This window comes from Erythranthe guttata, chromosome 13 (assembly GCF_056151865.1).
Source record: "Erythranthe guttata isolate IM_541 chromosome 13, IM_541, whole genome shotgun sequence".
Lineage (NCBI taxonomy): Eukaryota > Viridiplantae > Streptophyta > Magnoliopsida > Lamiales > Phrymaceae > Erythranthe > Erythranthe guttata.
The window spans coordinates 3,287,532-3,308,032 of NC_142545.1; the positions used below are offsets into that span (position 1 = coordinate 3,287,532).

Genomic DNA, 20,501 nt, shown 5'->3' on the forward strand with positions numbered 1-20,501 from the left:
GTAGATGTGTAAGAAGATTTAGAGTTGATGGGTGGTTGTAATTACTCAAACAGAAGGGGGGTTTTCGTAATTTTACCATACCTCAGGGGTGGTTGTAATTTACCCCATAACTAAATCACAAAAAATCTTCTTTACAAATCACACTAAGTGCAACTCCAACGGGGTTATTAAATGGGTTATCAAACTCCTTAACCTCCATTTGACTCCCCAAATTTAAAAACTCTCTCCTCCAATGGGGTTATTAAAATAGAGTTCTATTTTGATAACTCATCCATCCGAAAGTAAAAATACATCCCAAATAAATAATTATCAAATATTCTCCTAAAAAATAGGAGCACGTAAAAAAAGAAAAACCTCAATAGGAATTGAGTTTTCATTTCTTTACATAAAAATCTCAACAGAATAAAATTAAATCATCTACGTCTTCATTAAATTTACACTGCAAAAAAAAATCTCATAAATATCTCATCAGATTTTTTTTTCTCTAGAGCTTCAACAAAGTTCCACGGAAAAAAAAGAATCTCTATGTATATATATTTTTTTCTGTTTTGAAAAGGTAAAAAATTGACTAATATTGACTTTGAGGATAGTTTACCAGAAAAATCGGTTTGTATAGTTATTTAAAATGGAATAAAAATAAATAATACATAAATAATCATAAATTTGTTTGATAATTGTTTTTTAATACTTGTGGTTGTAGTTCATTAGCTGTACAGAGATACAAAGTATAATACTGGTTATCAAATGAGTATTTGATAACCCCATTTGATAACAATGGGTTGTAGTTGCTCTAAAGGGTGCAAGTTGGAACGAAAATTCCAATTTCCGCCGGTTTCGCTCCGAAAAGTTCCGATTTTAGAACAACTTTTTTCATTCCAACTTCTGAAATTTCGATTTCCGAATTTTTGGATTGGAATTGAAATTATATAAAATAAATATGGAATTTTCGATTTCCGATCCGATTTAATTTCAGAAATTTATTTCAAAAAATACACCCATAAATAATATATTATATAATACTTATTTTTTCGAAAAATACACCTATAAGTTTTGTTTTAGGATTTTGAGATAATGAATTGTTGATAGAATTTTTATTGGATATTATGTTGTGTTTATTTTTATTTTTTATTTTTGAACTGAAATTTAGTAATTATTAGTTTTTCTTCTATCGACGTGGATGAACTTATTTTTGGAAAATTATGAACATTTTCGAAAATTTCCGCCATGTTTTGAAATTTTAAATCTTATGTGAATTCCGATTTTTATCCGAAATTCCGAAATTACTGGGTCTTTTGGAATTGGAATGAATTTTTAGAAATTGAATCGAAATTGATTTCCTACTTCCGAATATTTTTTGAAATTTTCCAAAAAGGATAATTCCATCAGATCCATCCGACTTTCAACCCTAATCACACCCCCAAATACCCACGTTCCTCTTTTCTCAGCCGTCAGATTTCATTATCATCAACAGTACTAATTAGGACACGTGGTGTCCCACTTATCGGGAAACGAACGGTCCTTGTACAGCCACGTGTCGATTCCACGTTAAATTATCATACTCATACCCCTCTGCATCTTCGCCCCCCCTCCCTTATCGGACCTCCGACAAATACCCTCTCGCCGCCGCACCCCGCACACTCAAACCCTAAAAAGAAGTAAACACGATAAATCTCAATCTCTCCACCAAAATTCCTTCCCCTGATTTCTCGCCACAAGAAAAAAAAAAAAAAAAAACCCAATTAATTTTCTGTTTTCACCCGACAAAGAAGAAACAAAGAAAGGATCTCTGTCGGAAACTATGGCGGATTCCGACAACGATTCGGGGGGGCACAGCAACAGCAACGCGAGCAGCAGGGAGCAGGACAGGTTCCTGCCGATTGCAAACGTGAGCAGAATAATGAAGAAGGCGCTGCCGGCGAACGCGAAGATATCGAAGGACGCGAAGGAGACGGTGCAGGAGTGCGTGTCGGAGTTCATCAGCTTCGTCACCGGCGAGGCCTCCGACAAGTGCCAGAGGGAGAAGAGGAAGACGATCAACGGCGACGATTTGCTCTGGGCCATGACCACCCTTGGATTCGAAGACTACGTTGACCCCCTCAAAGTCTACTTGGCCAAGTACAGAGAGATCGAGGGGGAGAAGACCTCCGTCTCCGCCGTCAAAGACGCCGCCGGCGGTGGCTCAGCCGTCACTTCCGGCGGCGGCGGTTATAACGGTGGGGGGATTTATGGTGGTGGTGGTCCGGTGATGGGATATCATCATGGAGGACAAATGTATGGTGGTGGTGGATTTCAGCATATTGGTGGTGGTGGTAATTTGGACACTACGGGCAGCTCCGGCAGCTATGGCGGTGGAAGTGGTGGTGGAGGAGCAACAACGGGGAGGCAGAGGTGAGGTGAGGTGGGGGTGGGGGGTGGATGTTTTCTTTGCAAATTAATGAAGTTACTAATTATTTTCTTAATAGGTATATACTTTGATTAATCATCTTTTGATGATTATTTTTTTGACTCTTTTTTTCGATAATATTAATCGTGTTCCGTCTTTACTTTTTTCCGGGGGGCGGGGGCGTGTTTGATTTTTATAAAAAAAAACGATGATAATACAATGAGTGATAAAGGCGGATGTAAACTCGATACAATGTGACTGCGTTTCTTGAAATTTTGGAACATATTTGGTGATTAATTTAATTTGCTTGAATATAATGGTTTCTTTGAGAAGTTATTATTGTTAGTGTGTGTTTCTTGCTTCTCGGGTTTATGGGGTTGATTTATTCGAGTGTCTTCGATTGGTTTGTCGAGTGCTTTGTTGTTGTTTTCTCGTAAAATCGAGTCAATTGTTCTAGGACTTTCAGAAAAATCTATAAATTTGGAACAGCCACTCTAGAATCTTGGTTTTCTAGTTGCGATCGAGAATACGGGAAATTGTTCGTACAATTGGCTAAATTAATAGAATTTTGTCAGTTCCGACTCTATTAATTTATAGAAATTTAATTAACTGTATAAGCTTTATAATATGATCATGCATTAGGACAATTTGTTTTTCTTTACAGTAAGTACTAAGTACATTCTCAAGTACTGAAAAACATGGACAATTAGTGTATTCTTGTATCCTTCTCTACTTAATTACTTCTTATTTTTCTTAATAATGTAATATGTATCATGTATACAAGGTTGATTTAGTTGACTGATTTTCACATACTGTATCAAAGGTACATATTTGATTGGTTATTCGGGTGAATTATAAAAACACGCATTTGAGGTGATGTTTGTAAATCGAAACCAGATCTCCGGAGGATGTTTGTATCGGGTGTTTAGAACTGTCACTAAAGATAAATTTCTTGCTACAGGCTCATGTTATATTGGACCAAAAACAAGGAATCGAACAAATGATAAAACGGACCAATTGTAATCGTATGCTGCCCATGAGCACGACTAGGTTGGGCCAAATGCTGCTCATTAAACTTGGAATGGCCGTCTTCGAACTGGGGATGGCCGAGTATCCCTCTTCGTCGTGGTTACATAGATAGCCATTACTTCTTGCCACGACTCGCTCAAAGCTATTTTATCTGTGTTTTTAACAATGCAAATAATTGCATTAAATAAATAGATAAAATCCATTAAATTATAAGAGAAAAACAATAACCGTAGCAAACGTTTGGGCATCACACTAGTAGAAAAATGGGTTTTTACTACGAACATTAACCGTAGCAAAATGAATCAAATTTGTAGTAAAAAGGCTTTTGTTACGCATTTGCTACGAATTTGCCCCGTAGCATATACGGGCGTGACAAAAACTTTGCTACGGCAAAATGGCCATACCAAATATTTTTTTGCTACGGTGAATCCTAGTATTTATCACGACTTCAAAATTGTTTTGTACTAAAAAGTACCTTTTATTACGGCTCTTTACCGTAGCAAACAATTTCGTAGTAAAGAGAAAATTTTCTACTAGTGTCATTACTGAAAACCAAATCGGTTTTCGGTTTTTTAGTAGTTCTATTTATAGCTAATTTCTATTTTAGTCATTTCTTGGGATGTAGTTGTAGCTCGCCTACTAAGGTTTCTATATAAATTATTTTTATTGTCAGAATACCAAAAAAGTACATGACACCGTTGTAATGAAAATTTATTTTCCTCTGATACCTTTTTTTTTTAAATATTATTATAATATTTACAAATTAATGAAATAAAACTTTCTTGGCAAAAAAATAAAAATAAACGGTAAAACTTAATTAGAAAATTAATAGTTAAAAGTTAATTACAAATCAATAAATTTAAATTATAGTAAATTAAAAACCAAGCTTCTTTAACTTTAAACCTATTTGTCCAGTGTTACTAGCAATGTCGTGTACAAAGAAGTATTTAACGAATCCCACATGAGTATAGCTCAACTGGTTCCGGAGGTGGTAAGATGGTATAAGGTCCTAGGAATATTTTCATTTCCGGAAACCTCTATTTCAGTGGTACCTTCTAAACAAGGAAAATTCTCAATTTAGAAAATTCGCTTGAAATCTATAAAATTACGTTCCTCTTTTTCTTCCAGTTCATAATTGACTATTACGAATTTTAATACAATCATATTGAATTCCAATTTACCTGCGATTAACAAATTAATCTTAGTTCACCTTATTAAGGAATCTTCTCCACAAGAAGTGTAACCCTCAATGGTTCACGTGTATAACTAGCCGTGGGACCACAACTATTTGTGACTTGAATAACTGTGTATGCAATTATGGACTCGTCACAAATATCCCGATTTAGATTAAAACTTATTTTAATCTATATCGCCGATCATATCGGTTATGCCCAACGAATTATGATTGACGCCTAGCAACTACGTGTCATAATTCTCTAGATACAAATGAAGTGCATGCAAGAACCTTAATTTATAGTTAGCGTACAGTACAGTCTCTTTGACTAAACATATGCCCTGATCGAACTAGAGGTATTGGTCCATTGAAACCTCTAATTAATATTATTCGATAACTATGCGACCGTTCTAATTAAAGCTATAAAGTCCATTCTTGTTTGACTTAGAGAAACTTTTTTCTCTAATCACAACACTTTCTACTTCAGCCGAAGATTCCTTGGACAATATACTTGAAAAATACATAAGACATCCATGCAATTACGCAAGCGGTCAAATCCCTAACTACAATTCACAGACTCCCACTAGATCTCGGACTGTGCGAGCGTTGGCCCTTACAGCGGTCTTCGAGGAGACTCAGGGACAAGTCACAACACAACTGGTCCTCTTATGAAGTCGCAGTGATGTATTAGGTCTAAGAACTAATGGTGTACAACTATAATCATAGAATCTCTACTCGATTAATGGGAACCACTTAGAGATTCTAGGACGGGGGAGTTCAGTGATCTCATCGATTATGAACACCCACTTATGTATGCCAATATCACTATATTGTAGCTGATGGGACTCAACTCGCATACACTTAGTGCTAGTCTCTAACGGGAAATGGCACTATCCTAATTATTGGCGTAACTCATTAACTAGGAACTTGTTTAATAGTTATCTTACTAAATGAATTATCTCATGATTACCCTAGATCAATTCATAATAATTTAATAATAACTACAAGGTCTATATCTATGCATAATAAAATGAGACAATAGATATAGCTTGCCAAAAATAGAATTTCATTAATAACGAAAATAGATTGTTTACGAGTAAATATGGAAAGATCATAATCACAAGTTGGCTTGTTGGTCACCTACTCTAGCACATGCCCCCTCATCAGCACTATCACGCGCTACAAGGCTACCACATCAGCCGATTTTTTTATTTTTTTTTTCTTTGCTTTTTCTTTTAACTTTTTTTTCTTTTCTGTATCAGGTATATTAATCGATATAACTATGAAGCATAGTCGATTAAGGAACTAACTACTAAAAATAAAATAAAAAACACAATTACGTAAAAACGAAAATCGACATTTTTGTAACAAAACAAATAGTATACATAAATTATAATTGATTTGCACAAATCGGAAACAACACACAAAAATCGAAAAATGAATTAAAAAATGATGTCGACTAACCTTAATCGACTACCAAAACAGTCGATTAACACCTTAATCGACTACCAAAGCATAGTCTATTAACTTAATTGACTACCAAAAACGTAGTCGATTAAAGGTCCAGCCTGCGTGAATTTATCTACCCGCGCCGCCCTCTGCCCGATCTACCAAAAACCCTAGATCTTCCTCCCCCATCGTCACCACACCGCCGCCACACCACACCATCACCACCCCACTTCGATACTCTTACGGTTTTTTTATTACAAATAAAGTAAATCACAACCCGCACCACCAACCAAAGCAGAACCACAACCCATCAAAATCCTATTCCAGCAACAATCGACGAAAAAGTCATCTTCCTAGCACTCGTTCCGGCAACACGCGGCGAAAAAGCCATCTCCAAGAGAAGGTAAAGGAGAAGGAGGGTCGTTCTAGTGACGCCGATGACTCTTGTTCTTCACTTCCTAGACCGAGAGAGAAAAAAACTAGAGGTTTGGGAGAGATTTGGGTAGGAAATTGAGAAGAGGAAAAAATAGCAGAGAAGAAGAGAGAAATGATAAATGAGATTAGGGCTTTTTTTTAAATAAATCTGAACTTTTTTTTTTTTTTTTACCAATTTAGCCAATCAAAACATAGTCAAAAAGTCCAAACTTCCGGATAAAAAAGATTAAAAACACCTTAAAATTATGAATCGAAATCTCATTTAAAACAAATCTGAGCTAAAAAGAAGTTACCTCAATCACAGAGACTGTAAAATTTATCTACTCAATTACAATTTTATCCTAAAAATTGATAAAATTGTAATTGGGTGGTATATTATTTCTTTTTTCTGGATAAATTTTCAGAAAACAGACTCAGATCTTGACGACGGCGGTAGAAGACTCAACAATTGCAGTTGCCCCCTCAGGTCAGAATATTGCGGCCCCCGCCTCCTTTTGCGCCTCCAGGGCTGCCAGTGCTCATCGGTTTGCACCCCCCACTTATTGAGCGGTGTCACCTTTTCCGGCTATCACCGTCGGCCCTCGTCGTTGATGTCGAGAGAGATCGAGAGGAGAGATATGAGAATCGAGAGGAAGAGAGAAGAACGAGAGAGAGAATGAGAGACGATTGTAGGTTGAGGGTGGGCTAGGGTATGTATTAAAAGGGTAAAATAGGAATAACGTATTTTTAAGGGGGTCTCACTAATTAAAATTGAGATTTTGGTGTCGGAAAAAGTTTATAAAGTCAATTAAATTTAATTCACACTAGTAGAAAAATAGCTTTTTACTACGATCATTAATCGTAGAAAAAGGTATCAAATTCGTAGTAAAAAGGCTTTTGCTACGCATTTGCTACGGATTTACCCCGTAGCATATACGGACGTGACAAAAGTTTTGCTACGGTAAATGGCCGTACCAAATACATTTTTGCTACGGTAAATCCTAGTATTTACTATGACTTCAAAATTGTTCCATAGTAAAAAGTACCTTTTATTACGGTTTTTCACAGTAGCAAAAAAATTCGTAGTAATAAGCAAATTTTCTACTAGTGTCATATTATTTTCCATTTGAGGGGTATTTCAACGGAAGTAAATAATGGGTAAAAATTGATTTAAAATAGATTCATATTTGGAGGAGTTGGAGAAAATATTACAAATTATAAAATTCTAAAGTACTATTTGTCGAAAAAGTACATGCTTTAGTAACGAAAATTGCGAATAACATTCCACTGCACTCTAAACAACTTTGAAATTTATGTGCCTTCAAATTGAAGACAAGTTAATTTTGTACCATGTTCTTTCTCCACTAAGGGGCCAACCTGTCTTCCTAATTTCCATGTCCGAAAGGGAGATAAGTCTTTTTCTTACCAATTAACCAAAAAATATTCTCATTAATTAAATCCTCAACATACTCATTGACAACTTTTAATATTCTCTAATGTAATATGGTAAAAAGAAAACATAATGATATTGGCTACCATTAGTTATGGTAAAATGTCACTGTAATTGGTAGTTGAAACTAAATTTCCAAGTAGAAAAATATAATGCTTATAACATCAAAAAGAAGGTAATAAAATCAAAAGGAGAAAAAAAAGTAGAATATAATGTTTCAAATAAATTAAGAACCATTAATTTTTTGATCAATTTGCTACTCCAATGGCTTCATACTCTCTCTCCATAGTCCTCCGTCTCATAGTCCTCGTCTCTATATTCTTCTCCGACCATACATTCGCCATAAACAACCGCACAACCACCACGCACCACCACCACCACCACCGTCGCCATGACAACACCACCACCACAATCCATAACAACAATAGGCTCGTTCAACAAGACTACATTGCACTCCAAGCATGGAAACGAGTCATCTACTCGGACCCCTTCAACTTCACCTCCAACTGGCACGGATCCGACGTGTGCACCTACACCGGAATCTACTGCGCACCCTACCAAAACGACACCACCATCACTCTCGTGGCCGGCATCGATCTCAACCACGGTGACATAGCCGGATTCCTCCCTGAAGAATTAGGGTTACTCACTGGACTCGCCCTACTCCACCTTAACTCCAACCGCTTCTGTGGGATCCTCCCACAAACCCTATCCAATCTCTCTCTCCTCTACGAGCTCGACATAAGCAACAATAGATTCGTGGGGCCCTTCCCGCATGTAGTCCTCTCTCTCCCTTCCCTCCACTTCCTCGACATCCGTTTCAACGAGTTCGAGGGGCCGTTGCCCCCTCAGCTCTTCGAAAAACCCTTAGACGCAATATTCGTAAACAACAACCGGTTCACCTCTGTGATCCCGCAAAACCTAGGCTCGAGCACCGCCTCGGTAGTGGTCTTCGCCAACAACCGCCTCGGGGGGTGTCTGCCTCCGAGCATAGCCAACTTCGCAAACACACTGGAGGAGTTGCTCCTGATAAACACGAGCATAACGGGGTGCTTGCCAGTCGAGTTAGGGTTTCTCTACAAGCTGAGATTGCTCGACGTCAGCTATAACCGAATAGTGGGCCCCATACCGTATAGCCTTGTGGGTTTGGCTCGGCTAGAAACCCTAAACCTAGGGCATAACGAGATGAGCGGGATGGTACCCGAGGGGGTTTGTGTTTTGCCTAATTTGGTTAATTTTACATTTTCGTACAACTTCTTCTGCGAGGAGGAGGGCGTTTGTGGTAATTTGACTTCGAAGGGGGCAGTGTTCGACGACCGGAGGAACTGCGTGCCGGGGAAGCCGCTGCAGCGGAGTGAGAAGGCGTGTAAGGCGGTGGACCAGCGTGTTGACTGCTTTGACCATGGTTGTGGTGGAAAGTCTATAAATGGTTCTACTTTTAGTAATGCTAATACTTCTCATCACATCCCTTAATTAATTTTCAAACTTGTTTATTTGTGATATGTTCTTATGATCATCTGAACTAGTACTATTTAGCAGATGGAATGAATAATTTGGTGAATGTAATGTGACTTGTGTGTATAGTAATGTATATATATAGGCTTTACTTTTTACCTGTGAATATATTTGCATGTTGTTACTACTTATGTGTGTTTACTGTCTAGTATAGTTGATTCTTGTGGGGCTAACAGTATTAGAGAGTGAAAAAAAAAAAAAAACAAATACAAGGGTTCCAAAATTGTCATAGAGGTGTTAACAAAAAATACTATAAAATAAGTAATTGGAATGCTAAATCCCACACTAATTTTACCAAATCACCCACATAACTGAAAATATTTATCTCTCTAAAATCTTGTCTTCTCCTTTTCCACCCATCTTTTTTTTCGCTAACTTTTTCACAAAGTCAGACACTAAAAGCAGCCCTAGCATTTCAAGTTCGAATTTGAGAAAAATCTTCACGTGTTCAAACTAAAATGAAGTTGGAATTTGAGGAAAAAATTCAAATCGATATGAATTTGAATAATTAAAAAGGTATAATGAAATGGGTTCAATTACAAACACCCCCGGAGGTATGGTCAAATTACAAAAACCCCTCTCTTGTTTGGATAATTACATTTACCCCTCTCAGCTATGATTTTTTCTTACACCTCCACCCTTATGGTGCCAAATTCAACATAATCATCTAGATTCTGTGGAATGTGCTCTAGTTTGTACTCATTTTGTGTAAAAATACAGTTTCCGATGCACCACAAATTGATATATACAAGCTAAAAAACACATATTATGATCATCTTGCTTCATAATGTAGAGTTTGAATGGGATAAAACGGGTACAAAAGTGATAATATTCCATATATTCTCAAAGATTCCACTAAATTTGAGGAGTTGAGGGGGTGGTTGTAATTATCCAAACATGAGAGGTGTTTTTGTAATTTGACCATACCTCAGGCGGGTGTTTGTAATTTACCCTAATGAAATTGAATAAATACTAAATATAACTGAACTCTTTTTTTATGATTATTCACGTGAAAAATTTACGAATTTTGAGTGATTTGGATAAAATTATCATAAAGAGAAGTTAGAGAGAATATGAGTAGAGAGAGATTTTTTTTAATTTATGTGTGGGATTTAGTAAATTTAGTGTTTGATCGCTTAAATTCACAGAAAATGAGATTTGTCCATTTTACCTTTCTATTACTTGGAAAAATAACCAAGGGTAATGATAAGGAACGTCAAATTGGATTCGTGTTGCAAAATAACTATTTAATTCGGAGAAGAGTTATTAATGGGCATTGGTGGAAATATCGAAAGAAATTATGGAAAAATAAAGGTTTTCTACGAACTCAAATCGTATTTGAGTACGAAACGAACTCTATCTCAAGTGAAACGGCTCAAGGAACAAAACTCATGAGCATAGCTCATGAATCATGTCCAATTTCAGCAATCCAACGTCGTTTAGATACCTAAAAGTTCGTTTTTGCTATTTTAGGCAAATTTTAGAAAATTAATATCAAATCATAGAAAATCGGATTAGGATTCCATAAATTGGGTTGTTCCCAAAATTACGACAGCTACTAAAATCAGACTCTAACTCTTTTTTGCCCTTTTTGGTAATTTTTAGTATTTTCTTAGTTTAATTAGGGTTTTCAGTTTTTTAGTATAAGTAGCTGCCTTGGGACTTTATTTTGAAAAATAATTTGGAATTTTAATAAAATATTTAGATTTTTTTCTATTTTTCTGATGGATTCCAGAGTTTTCGGTGGATTCCGAATGTTATTTTGTTCTATAGGATTAATTCGTAGAAATTAATTCTTTACAGTACTTCCGTTCTGCGTCACAACGTAATTATATTGTTGTCGTTGACAGTAAAATAACTGTAAACACAATAATATTACTGTCAACCACATCAATATTATTATTTTTTTGGGTTTTTTGGTTTTATTTGAGTTATTTACGGAATAACGTAATAATATTACTGTCTGTTGTTGTAATATTACTGTCAACACAATAATATTACTGTGGTTGGCGGTAATATTACTGTTGTTATAGTAATATTGCTGTCAACCACATCAATATTATTATTTTGTTTCGGTTTTTTTGTTTGTTTGAGTTATTCACGGAGTAACGTAATAATATTATTGTCTATTATTGTAATATTACTGTGATTGACGGTAGTATTACAGTTGTTATAGTAATATTACTGCCACTCACAGTAATATTAATTGTTTTGTCTTTTTATTATGTTTACATTTGTTGAACGGTCAACATAGTAATATTACTCTATTACACAATAATAATGAGTTTTGTTGTGTTACTATTACTGTGCTAGATAGGGGTGCAAGTTGGAACGGATTTTCCAATTTCCGCCGGTTCCGATTCGAAAAGTTCCGATTTTGGAACAACTTTTTTCATTCCGACTTCCAAAATTCCGATTTCCGAAATGTTCCGATTTTTTTGGATTGGAATTGAAATTATATAAAATAAATTTGGAATTTCCAATTTCCGATCCGATTTAATTCCGAAATTAATTCCGAATAATTCCGATTTTTTTCCTAAAAATACACCTATAAATAGTATATATTATATAATACTTATTTTTCGAAAAATACACCTATTTTGTTTTAGTATTTTGACATAATGAATTGTTGTTAGAAGTTTTATTGGATATTATGCTATTTATTTTTATTTATTATTTTGAACTGAAATTTAGTAATTATTAGTTTTACTTTTATCGACGTGGATGCTCTTATTTTCGAAAAATTATGAACATTTTAGAAAATTTCGGCTAAGTTTTGAAATTTTAAAGCGTATGTGATTTCCGATTTTTTTCCGAAATTCCGAAATTTCCGGGCCTTTTGGAATTGGAATGAATTTTTAGATTCCGAAAATTTTGGAATTGGAATTGGAATTGATTTTGTACTTCCGAAATTTTTTGGAAATTTTCCGAAAAGGCTAATTCCGATCCGATCCATCCGACTTTCACCCCTAGTGCTAGAGATTAATATAACAATATTACTGTGTTAAATTGTAGTATAGTTAATTTTACTGTGTTTAACAGTAATATAGTTAATATTACTGTCAATCACAGCAATATTGCAGTTTAAACGAAATAAAATGTTACAGAAAGAAAGAAAGAAAAAAAAAAGAAAAAAAAAATTCGAAAAAGTCAACGCCGGAAGCCGGTGGCAGAAAAAATAGGAAGAAAAAAAATAATCAAAAAAAGAAAAATGAAAAATCAATGTCGGAAATCGGCGAAAAAATCAGGAAGAAAAAAAAGTCTATGTCGGAGACCGGCGGCAACGGCGGTTGACCGGCGGTCAACGGCGGTGACGGACGAAATTGTCCATAATAATGTTTTTTGGGTCAAAATTGAATAATTTGTGAAATTTGGGGTCAAATTGAGGTTAAATTAAATTAAAGGATGAAATTGGAGCATATTAAAGTATGAGGAGCTATTTTAGTCTTTTACAAAAATCTGAACCATGTGTGAACTTTTTTGTAAAGGAATTTATTGTCTGAATCTCTTTATAAATAAGTACCTATTGATGGGGCTATTTGTAAAGACCCTTTCAAATATTTATAATTTAGTTAGTTTTATTATAATTATTAATTCATATGACATGGTTTCTATTTTAAATATGATTTAAAGTTAGTCTTATATTATGAACAAAATGCATGAAATTTATAAATTATGGTATATGAAGTAAAATCAGTTCATTCAAATATGTCAAAATAATTTGTATTTTTTTAATGATTAAAATATATTTGTTATAAACTCGATTTGAGCCCGATCTAAACCCGAAGCTCGAAATAATCTATAACCCGAGTTCGATCCAACAAATTTATTAAAGCCCGATGATATGTAGCTTTGAACTTCTACTTTTGAGGTCGGATGGTATATGAGTTTGAACATAAAAAAGCTAGGCTCACACGGCCCGGTTGTCACCCTAAATTTTGATAACACATGGACACTTTACCCATTTTTTGGATAGTTAAACCGGAAGTAATGATTTCTAACTAACGATTTGCACTAATATATACACATAAGAAAGGGTAATTCGGTCATTCTCATGTAATTGGATTGATGTTAAGAAAACCAAATATCAAACATTATTAAATAATGGGGAGATAAAAAATAGAAAATTTGATAACAAAATCTTATAAAATAATAGAACTATTATTTTACAAGGAAAAAATTATCTTATCTTGGTAACCAAACGAAGCTTAAATGAATTATGGGTTCCGAAAATTATGGGAAATATAACCTTGTTCTGATTTGATAGTGGACGAACCCAAGATAACTTGATGTGATACTCCCCCCGCTCTCTCTGTCTCCAATCTCTTCTTCTTTCTCTGTATTCCTCTCCGATTTCTTTTCCTTTTTTCCTTCTTTCCTTTCACTTTTCTATTCATTCTTTCTCTCATTTTTTCCCATCTAATTTTTTGTTCATCGAAAACAGTTTACTTTCTACTATATGAATCATATGTTATGATTTTATTGCCGGACTTGACTGTTGTCGGGGTTCCATTTAGAATATTGAAATCTCGATCTTAAATTGGATATTAATATAGTTAACTGATGAATAAATTATAGTTGACTACCGAATATTTATAATTGACATCGGAATAGTTAACTGGTGAATTATTGTTAATTTCAGAATTTTTATAGTTGACTTCGGAAAATTATAGTTAGCTATCCAATTTTATAGTAGACTCTGAGAACATTATAGTTGACTACCAAAATATTTCATTTGGAATTCAAAATTTGGGCGTCATACTATGTTGTTGCAGGATTGACGTACTGGAGCCCAAACGCGAACATACTGCGGGATCCGAGATGGGGCCGAATACAGGAAACTCCCGGCGAAAATCTGGTGGTTACCTGAAAATACGCGGCGCCAGGTCCTTTTATGTGTTGTACTTGGCAATATTAGTTACAGTTAGTTAAGGATTAAGACAGATAAATATTTGTCTCTACGGGCCCTTTTGCTTGGACTGATTTAGAGATGATAAATTATATTGTCCAGTGAATGAAACTTTTGCTTGTTTTATGAGCAAATGGACTAATATGTGGGGCCCACATACATATCCCACTGCATTATGTTGGAATCAGGGCTGCAATTTGATGATTGATCACAAAATTTGTGGATTAAGGCTTGTACTCTATTTACTTCATCTTTTCATTGTTGACATAAAATTCACGATAATATGAAGATATGCAAGGTAAGGCGCATACTAGGTCGCTCTCTTAAGACGAATTTCACGATCTCTTTTCTAATGAGGTGCAAAAATATTCTGATCGTGTCGCCTATGGAATACAACAACCCAACCTATCTCTCAGTTGTAACTTCACCAAAATTGCATGTTCAAGTGAAGCAGAAACTTACACCTGACACACACAACAAGAGCTCAACATATAATATAGATAATATACAATTTTTAGAAATTCATTTTTTTTTTCTCTTCTCTCATCTACTTGCAAAGCCACAATACCCCCTTTATATAGTATATAATATGGCCACCATAACGCCTCTATTTAATATAAAATTGAGAAATTTATGGTGTTTTATGTAAGAAAATAATGGTTTGGAGGTTTCAAAATGGTGGTCTGTATAACCTCATAAAAGTGGTCAAAGCCAATATTATATTTTATAATAAAATATATTATTTTTATTAAAAACCTAACAATCCCCCACTTATTTTAATAAAAATAAGAATATAAATATACTTGAGCTCTTACGAAATAGTATGCATAATGAAAGTGGACAATGACTTCAAACCTTCACTTAGTAAAATATGTTTCCTGTATTAGAATCAAAGTGGACTTAGCCTTCAAACAACGATCCTTGGGAAACGTAGAAATATATTGCACACATAATACTCAAAGTGTCCGGTAAGATCCAAGTTTCTAAAGCCAACACGTTAACGGCGTTGTGCACCCATTTCTCGTGAGTGCTCTAGAGAACAACCTATAATTTTCATAGGAGGCGGCCCCACTTCCACATTCACAAGGTGAATTCTATCAAGGATGTTTGCGTAACTCCAACACCCCACCGAACGGGCAATAGAACTCATTAAGAGATTTTTATCTCAACCTCACAATTCGTTACGAGCTTTATTAGTGCACACACATCATAGGGATGGATAATAAAAGTGTGCATTTTTTTTATCACTCTCAAGTTGCTTTCAAATTAGTTTTTATTCGCCTAGTTCTTAGGATCTCTAGTCCTTAGGCGGTAGTATCCCCATCAACAACTTTACAAAAATATTAGTCTTTAATCCAATCCCCCTCGATGCATTTCAAATTATTTCTGAAATAACATGAAATATAATTTCATAAATTTAGTCTCATAAACTTAATGGTTTATTAACCATTACTCGTATAAATTCACATAGATTCAAAGTACTGTATATTCTTTTAATGGTTCGGGATCCCATTTAAAAATTCTCGCAATATTCCAACTGTAGTTTTTCAATCTCATTTATCAACGCACAAAGCATTTGATCTTTCACAGTCATATTTATCAACATAGAGCATTTAATTTTTCTCTATCATATTTATCAAAGCACAAAGCATTTTGATTTAATCAATTCATTCATTTTACTGAAATATATATGCAATTTTCTCCTTCTTCTTTATTGAGCTCAATTTCTCTCTCTAATGGAGAATTCCTAGATTATAATATACTCAAAACAAATTTCAGGGCAAAGTTTACTTTGCACCTATGGATTATAGGTTGTGTCGTATATACTCCCTTCAATTACAAAATATATCAAATACCCCCTATACTTTCTGATGAAACTTAGAAAAATGTAAAGACATTAGTTTCTTAATATTTTCTTATGCAATTGCAATATTACCCCAGCTTTAATTAGTCTATGAAAAATATATGTGAATTTTAGTTACTTAGAAATATTTAAGCCAAAATAGAAAATACAAAGTCACTACGTCCTTCATTTTTTCCAGCATAACTCATCTTCCAAACAGTACTCGGATGACTAGTTAAGCAATTGTTTAGCTTATTTGAATATTTTATTAATTTGAATGTATTTTTTTGTAGGTTATAATGATAGATAATGTTTTGTAATTAAAAACCATTATGGAAGTTTGTTTACACAGTTTAGATATGTTTGGGGTTTGACTTACATTGAGTGAAATGTTTACCCTTATTTGATGTCCTGTTTTGAGATACTTTGTTTAATTAAAGAAATTAGGGATCCAATTGCTAATGTGGTTTGGTTATGATTGCTAAATGAAATTGATCTCATGATAACAATTAAAAATGGACATTATAGTGAAGTTAAGAATTTTCTTTTAGCAAAAATGAACTAATTTCAAATGGAAAAATGAGGAATAATAAAGGTAAGAAAATAAGTCACGTATAAGCTTTGAACAATTACATAATAAGGGTAAAAAGGTCCCAAAAAAAACAACAAGAAAGTTAGGTTTTATCTATCCTACACCCGGTGAAGGTTACACCGGGTGATTTTTTACCGTTGATCTACACATACCAATGTGGGTGTGTGTGTGTTTGTGTGTATATGAATGGTAAAGATCTACCCGGTGTATTTCACCCGGTGTAGGATCTCAAAAGCCAGAAAGTTAATAGGTGATGTCAGTATATTAAAATGGAATACAAACATGAGAGGGTATTTGGTACGTTTCGCAATTGAAGGGTGTGTTTGCGACACACCCTATAATTTAGGGGTTCAAAGCGAACTTTGCCCTAATTTTAACTATTAACTATTAATAGGGAATTGATCATTACATCGTGTAACCAATTAAGGAAGCAACAAAAATATTTGTAAATTTTCTATTCAAACATGTTTTATCCTTTTAGAAATTGCAAAATACTCCCTCCGTCCCTTTTTAAATGTCGTTTTTTGTGGTTATGCGTAGATTAAGATAGTCAATAAATTTGTATAGATTATACAAAAAATAACATAGTAAATATTAAAATACCCTTGTCAATAATTATTTTTTAATTAACTAATTAAGAGTGATAAGGGGCAAAATTGATAAAAATGCAATTAATACCTTATTAGAACTCTAAAATAACAAATAATTTGGGACAAAAAAAAAACACTCCAGAAATACATATAATAAGGGACAGAGGAAGTAGCCTATAAGGTATCCCACAAGTTTCCTCAAATGCCGGACACGACTCGCCTCCTAAGGTGGTGTTTGCAAATGCTTTTTGAAAGTGATTAAGCGGTTTTTTTTGCTCATAATCTGTTTTTAGGTGTTTGCAAAATCAACTTTTGCTTTTGCTTCTCTTAAAATAATCTGCTTTAAGCTATTTTTTTAAAAGCACCCCTAACCCTGCTTTTTCAATTTTAGTTCATTTTCCGAAATATTTGCAAACACCCCCAACTTTTAGAAATAAGCACTTAAAACTAACTTAAATCACAATCACTAACTTCTGCTTTTAAATAATCATTTGCAAACACCACCTAAAATACGCAAACATTAGGAAGTTGAATTCGAAACTTGTGTACTACATAGATAGCCCATAGGTATACACTGATCAATTAAATATTTTTATAATCCAAATCTATGTGATTTTGGCTCAATTATCGCCCAGCGGTGGTATTTCTCCACATAAGAGAACATATTACTAAGAAATTTATGGTTTTATCATTCTAAAGATGTCTCGATATGTCTACATACAAAAATGCACTTACTGAAACAGGTATTCCCTCCTTTCCGTGTTATTTGTTATTTTGGAAGAAAAAGAAAAGGGGAAATGGCAAAGAGGGACATGATTAGGAATGGTAATTGGTACGGGTTTGACGGGTTTCGGACCCGGAACCGGGTCACGGGTCTGGATCAGCTAAATGGTTTTGGGTGGGGTAATGGGTTAAGTTTCTAGAACCGGATGGTTCTGGGTCGAGCTATGGGTCTTATTGGAACCGACCCAGAACCGACCCGTATATATATATAGTATATATATAATTTCGAATTTCATTTATCAAATCATCAATTTCCATCTTGTCTTCTCATTTACCTATTTTAACTGTTTTATTTTTCGAATCTCATTTCTCGTGAGTAATATTTATCACTTGTCGACCACCGCTAATTGTCTTGCATTTTGAATTTTACTTATTATCGAAGTTAAATATAATTAATTGTAATTTTATTGTTCATGTTATATCACTTGTAGAGATTTTTAAATATTGTATTTCAATATTGAGATTATTTCGTAAAAATATATAAGCAAAATGTTATGAAAGTTAAAAAATATTAAACTTTTTGCATGTTAATGGGTCTTGCGGGTCTGGTGGGTCAGAACCGTTTAGTTAGGGTCTGGGTCTAAGTTAAAACGGGTTGGGGCGGGCCTTGGGTTTATATATTTTTCGTGGGTCGGGTCTTGGGTTGGGCAAACCGGCCCAGAACCAACCCGTTGCCATCCCTAGACATGACAAGAGACTTAAATGCACATTGGTCCACAAAAAAACAGTCTTTCAAATAAACTCATCCCCATGTCTTCAGTCTAAACGAACAAAAATTAGACGGTAGCATGAGTTGCACGGGAGATTTTCGGTCAACTTATGCTACCGTCTAATTTTTGCTCGTTTATAGGAAGTGGGTGGGAATCATGATCAAGCGGGTCAAGCTTCAAGTGGAGGAGAGTCTGGTCTATGGAGGACAATTTGGAAAATGAACTTCCCTCCGAAAATTCGCATATTTATCTGGAGAGCAGCCCTTAATTCTCCCCCGATTGCATCAGAGCTTTACAAACGAAAAGTCTCTACATCTCCGTTGTGCCATCTTTGTGGGAAAGTTGAAACTATCTTGCACGTATTTACTGAGTGTCGAGGAATGGATGTAGTGTGGGAGCAGCCCCCATTTGATGGAGTTAACATGGGCCTGCTCTCAACTTTGTCGCTTGGTTTGAAGATCTCTATCTTCCATCTAATTCTCATGAAGGAACAACTTTGGCTAGCGGCGGCGATCATGTGGAAAGCTTGGGATACACGGAACAACGACATGCATGGAGAAAACAATGGAGCGACGAGTGATATCCTTACCTGGAGCACAATGTATTTGGCACTTTACCATGAAGCAAACACGAAGCAGCGAGTGAACCAACGTCCCAGCCACCCAACAAGTTGGTTACCACCTGGCCAAAGTACTATTAAGATTAACATAGATGCGGCGTTTCCGGTGGGCATAAATTTATATACCATTTCAATGGTTGCTCGTGATTGGATGGGAAACTGTACTTGGTGGTGTGTGGAGATGTTTTCGGGTCGGCCTAAACCTATATTCGGAGAAGCCAGGGCTGCTCTACAAGCTCTGAGGAAAGCTAGAGAATCGGGTTGGCGATCAGTGATAGTGGAAGGTGACTGCTTACAAATTATGGAAGCTCTACAAGGTGGTGACACTCCATCAACCCCATTTGGCGCTATCATTGAGGGTTGTTTAACTCTTGCTTGTAATTTAGATTTTGTTTCATTTGTTTTTATTAAACGGGCTGGAAACAAGCTAGCTAATGCTAAACATGACTTTTCTTGTACCGAAGGGTTTTATCCTTCCTTCAAGTTTGACATCGTATGCCAAATAAAATTGCATCTTCTTCTTCTTCTAAAAAAAAATATTTTTTATCAATTTCATCCATTATACTCTGACTTGCTCAATATTATAATTGACCCATAATTTAAATAAATATATCACATTAACCCTATTTTAATATTTTTTTGATTTTTTTTTTTCAGAAAATAATATTTTTTATGAATTTTTTTTTCTGGCCAGATTCCGGCGTTGAATTGTTTTTTTTTTTGTTGTTGTACACTTTTTTTTTTCTGATTTTTTTTTCCGATCGGACAACCGCGCAATGACATTTTCTTTTGGATTTCTTTTTTCTTAGAAAAAAAATATTTTAATTAATATTACTGTCTTGTCTGCTAAATTACTGTCTCAGATAGTAATATTACTGTTTGGGACAGTAATATTATGAATATTATATTCCCGAACAATAATATTACTTATATTACTGTCTCAAACAGTAATATTATTGCATGAAACATTAATATTACGGTCGGACACAATAATATTACGATCGGAGACAGTAATATTATGGTTGAAGACAACAAAATTGC

At 34.7% G+C, this 20,501-nt stretch overlaps 2 protein-coding genes across 3 annotated transcripts; both read left to right on the forward strand.

Moving 5' to 3' along the window:
- The first annotated feature begins 1,561 nt into the window (after positions 1 to 1,561).
- On the forward strand, positions 1,562 to 3,402 carry NF-YB3 (nuclear factor Y, subunit B3). Of its 2 annotated transcripts, XM_012973990.2 has the most exons (2): positions 1,562 to 2,388; positions 3,345 to 3,402. In XM_012973990.2, exons 1-2 carry the CDS (start codon positions 1,799 to 1,801, stop codon positions 3,385 to 3,387), a joined length of 633 nt encoding a protein of 210 aa, XP_012829444.1. In that variant the 5' UTR covers positions 1,562 to 1,798; the 3' UTR covers positions 3,388 to 3,402. The 2 variants fall into 2 exon arrangements, with proteins under 2 accessions (XP_012829444.1, XP_088667688.1); XM_088811562.1 differs by lacking the exon at positions 3,345 to 3,402 and having other exon boundaries at positions 1,563 to 2,465.
- Positions 3,403 to 8,075: 4,673 nt separating this feature from the next.
- Positions 8,076 to 9,541, forward strand: LOC105950591 (Leucine-rich repeat (LRR) family protein). Its single transcript, XM_012973959.2, has one exon. The coding sequence runs from the start codon at positions 8,164 to 8,166 to the stop codon at positions 9,370 to 9,372; it is 1,209 nt and encodes a 402-aa protein (XP_012829413.2). The 5' UTR covers positions 8,076 to 8,163; the 3' UTR covers positions 9,373 to 9,541.
- The last annotated feature ends 10,960 nt before the right edge of the window (positions 9,542 to 20,501 follow it).

What these genes read in the sequence shown, in the direction of transcription:
- LOC105950591 (XM_012973959.2), top strand. Translation starts at nt 8,164, where the DNA reads ATGGCTTCATACTCTCTCTCCATAGTCCTCCGTCTCATAGTCCTCGTC.
- NF-YB3 (XM_012973990.2), top strand. Translation starts at nt 1,799, where the DNA reads ATGGCGGATTCCGACAACGATTCGGGGGGGCACAGCAACAGCAACGCG. An exon ending in GCAACAACGGGGAGGCAGAG is followed by an intron (nt 2,389 to 3,344) that starts GTGAGGTGAGGT and finishes TTCTTGCTACAG; the next exon opens with GCTCATGTTATATTGGACCA.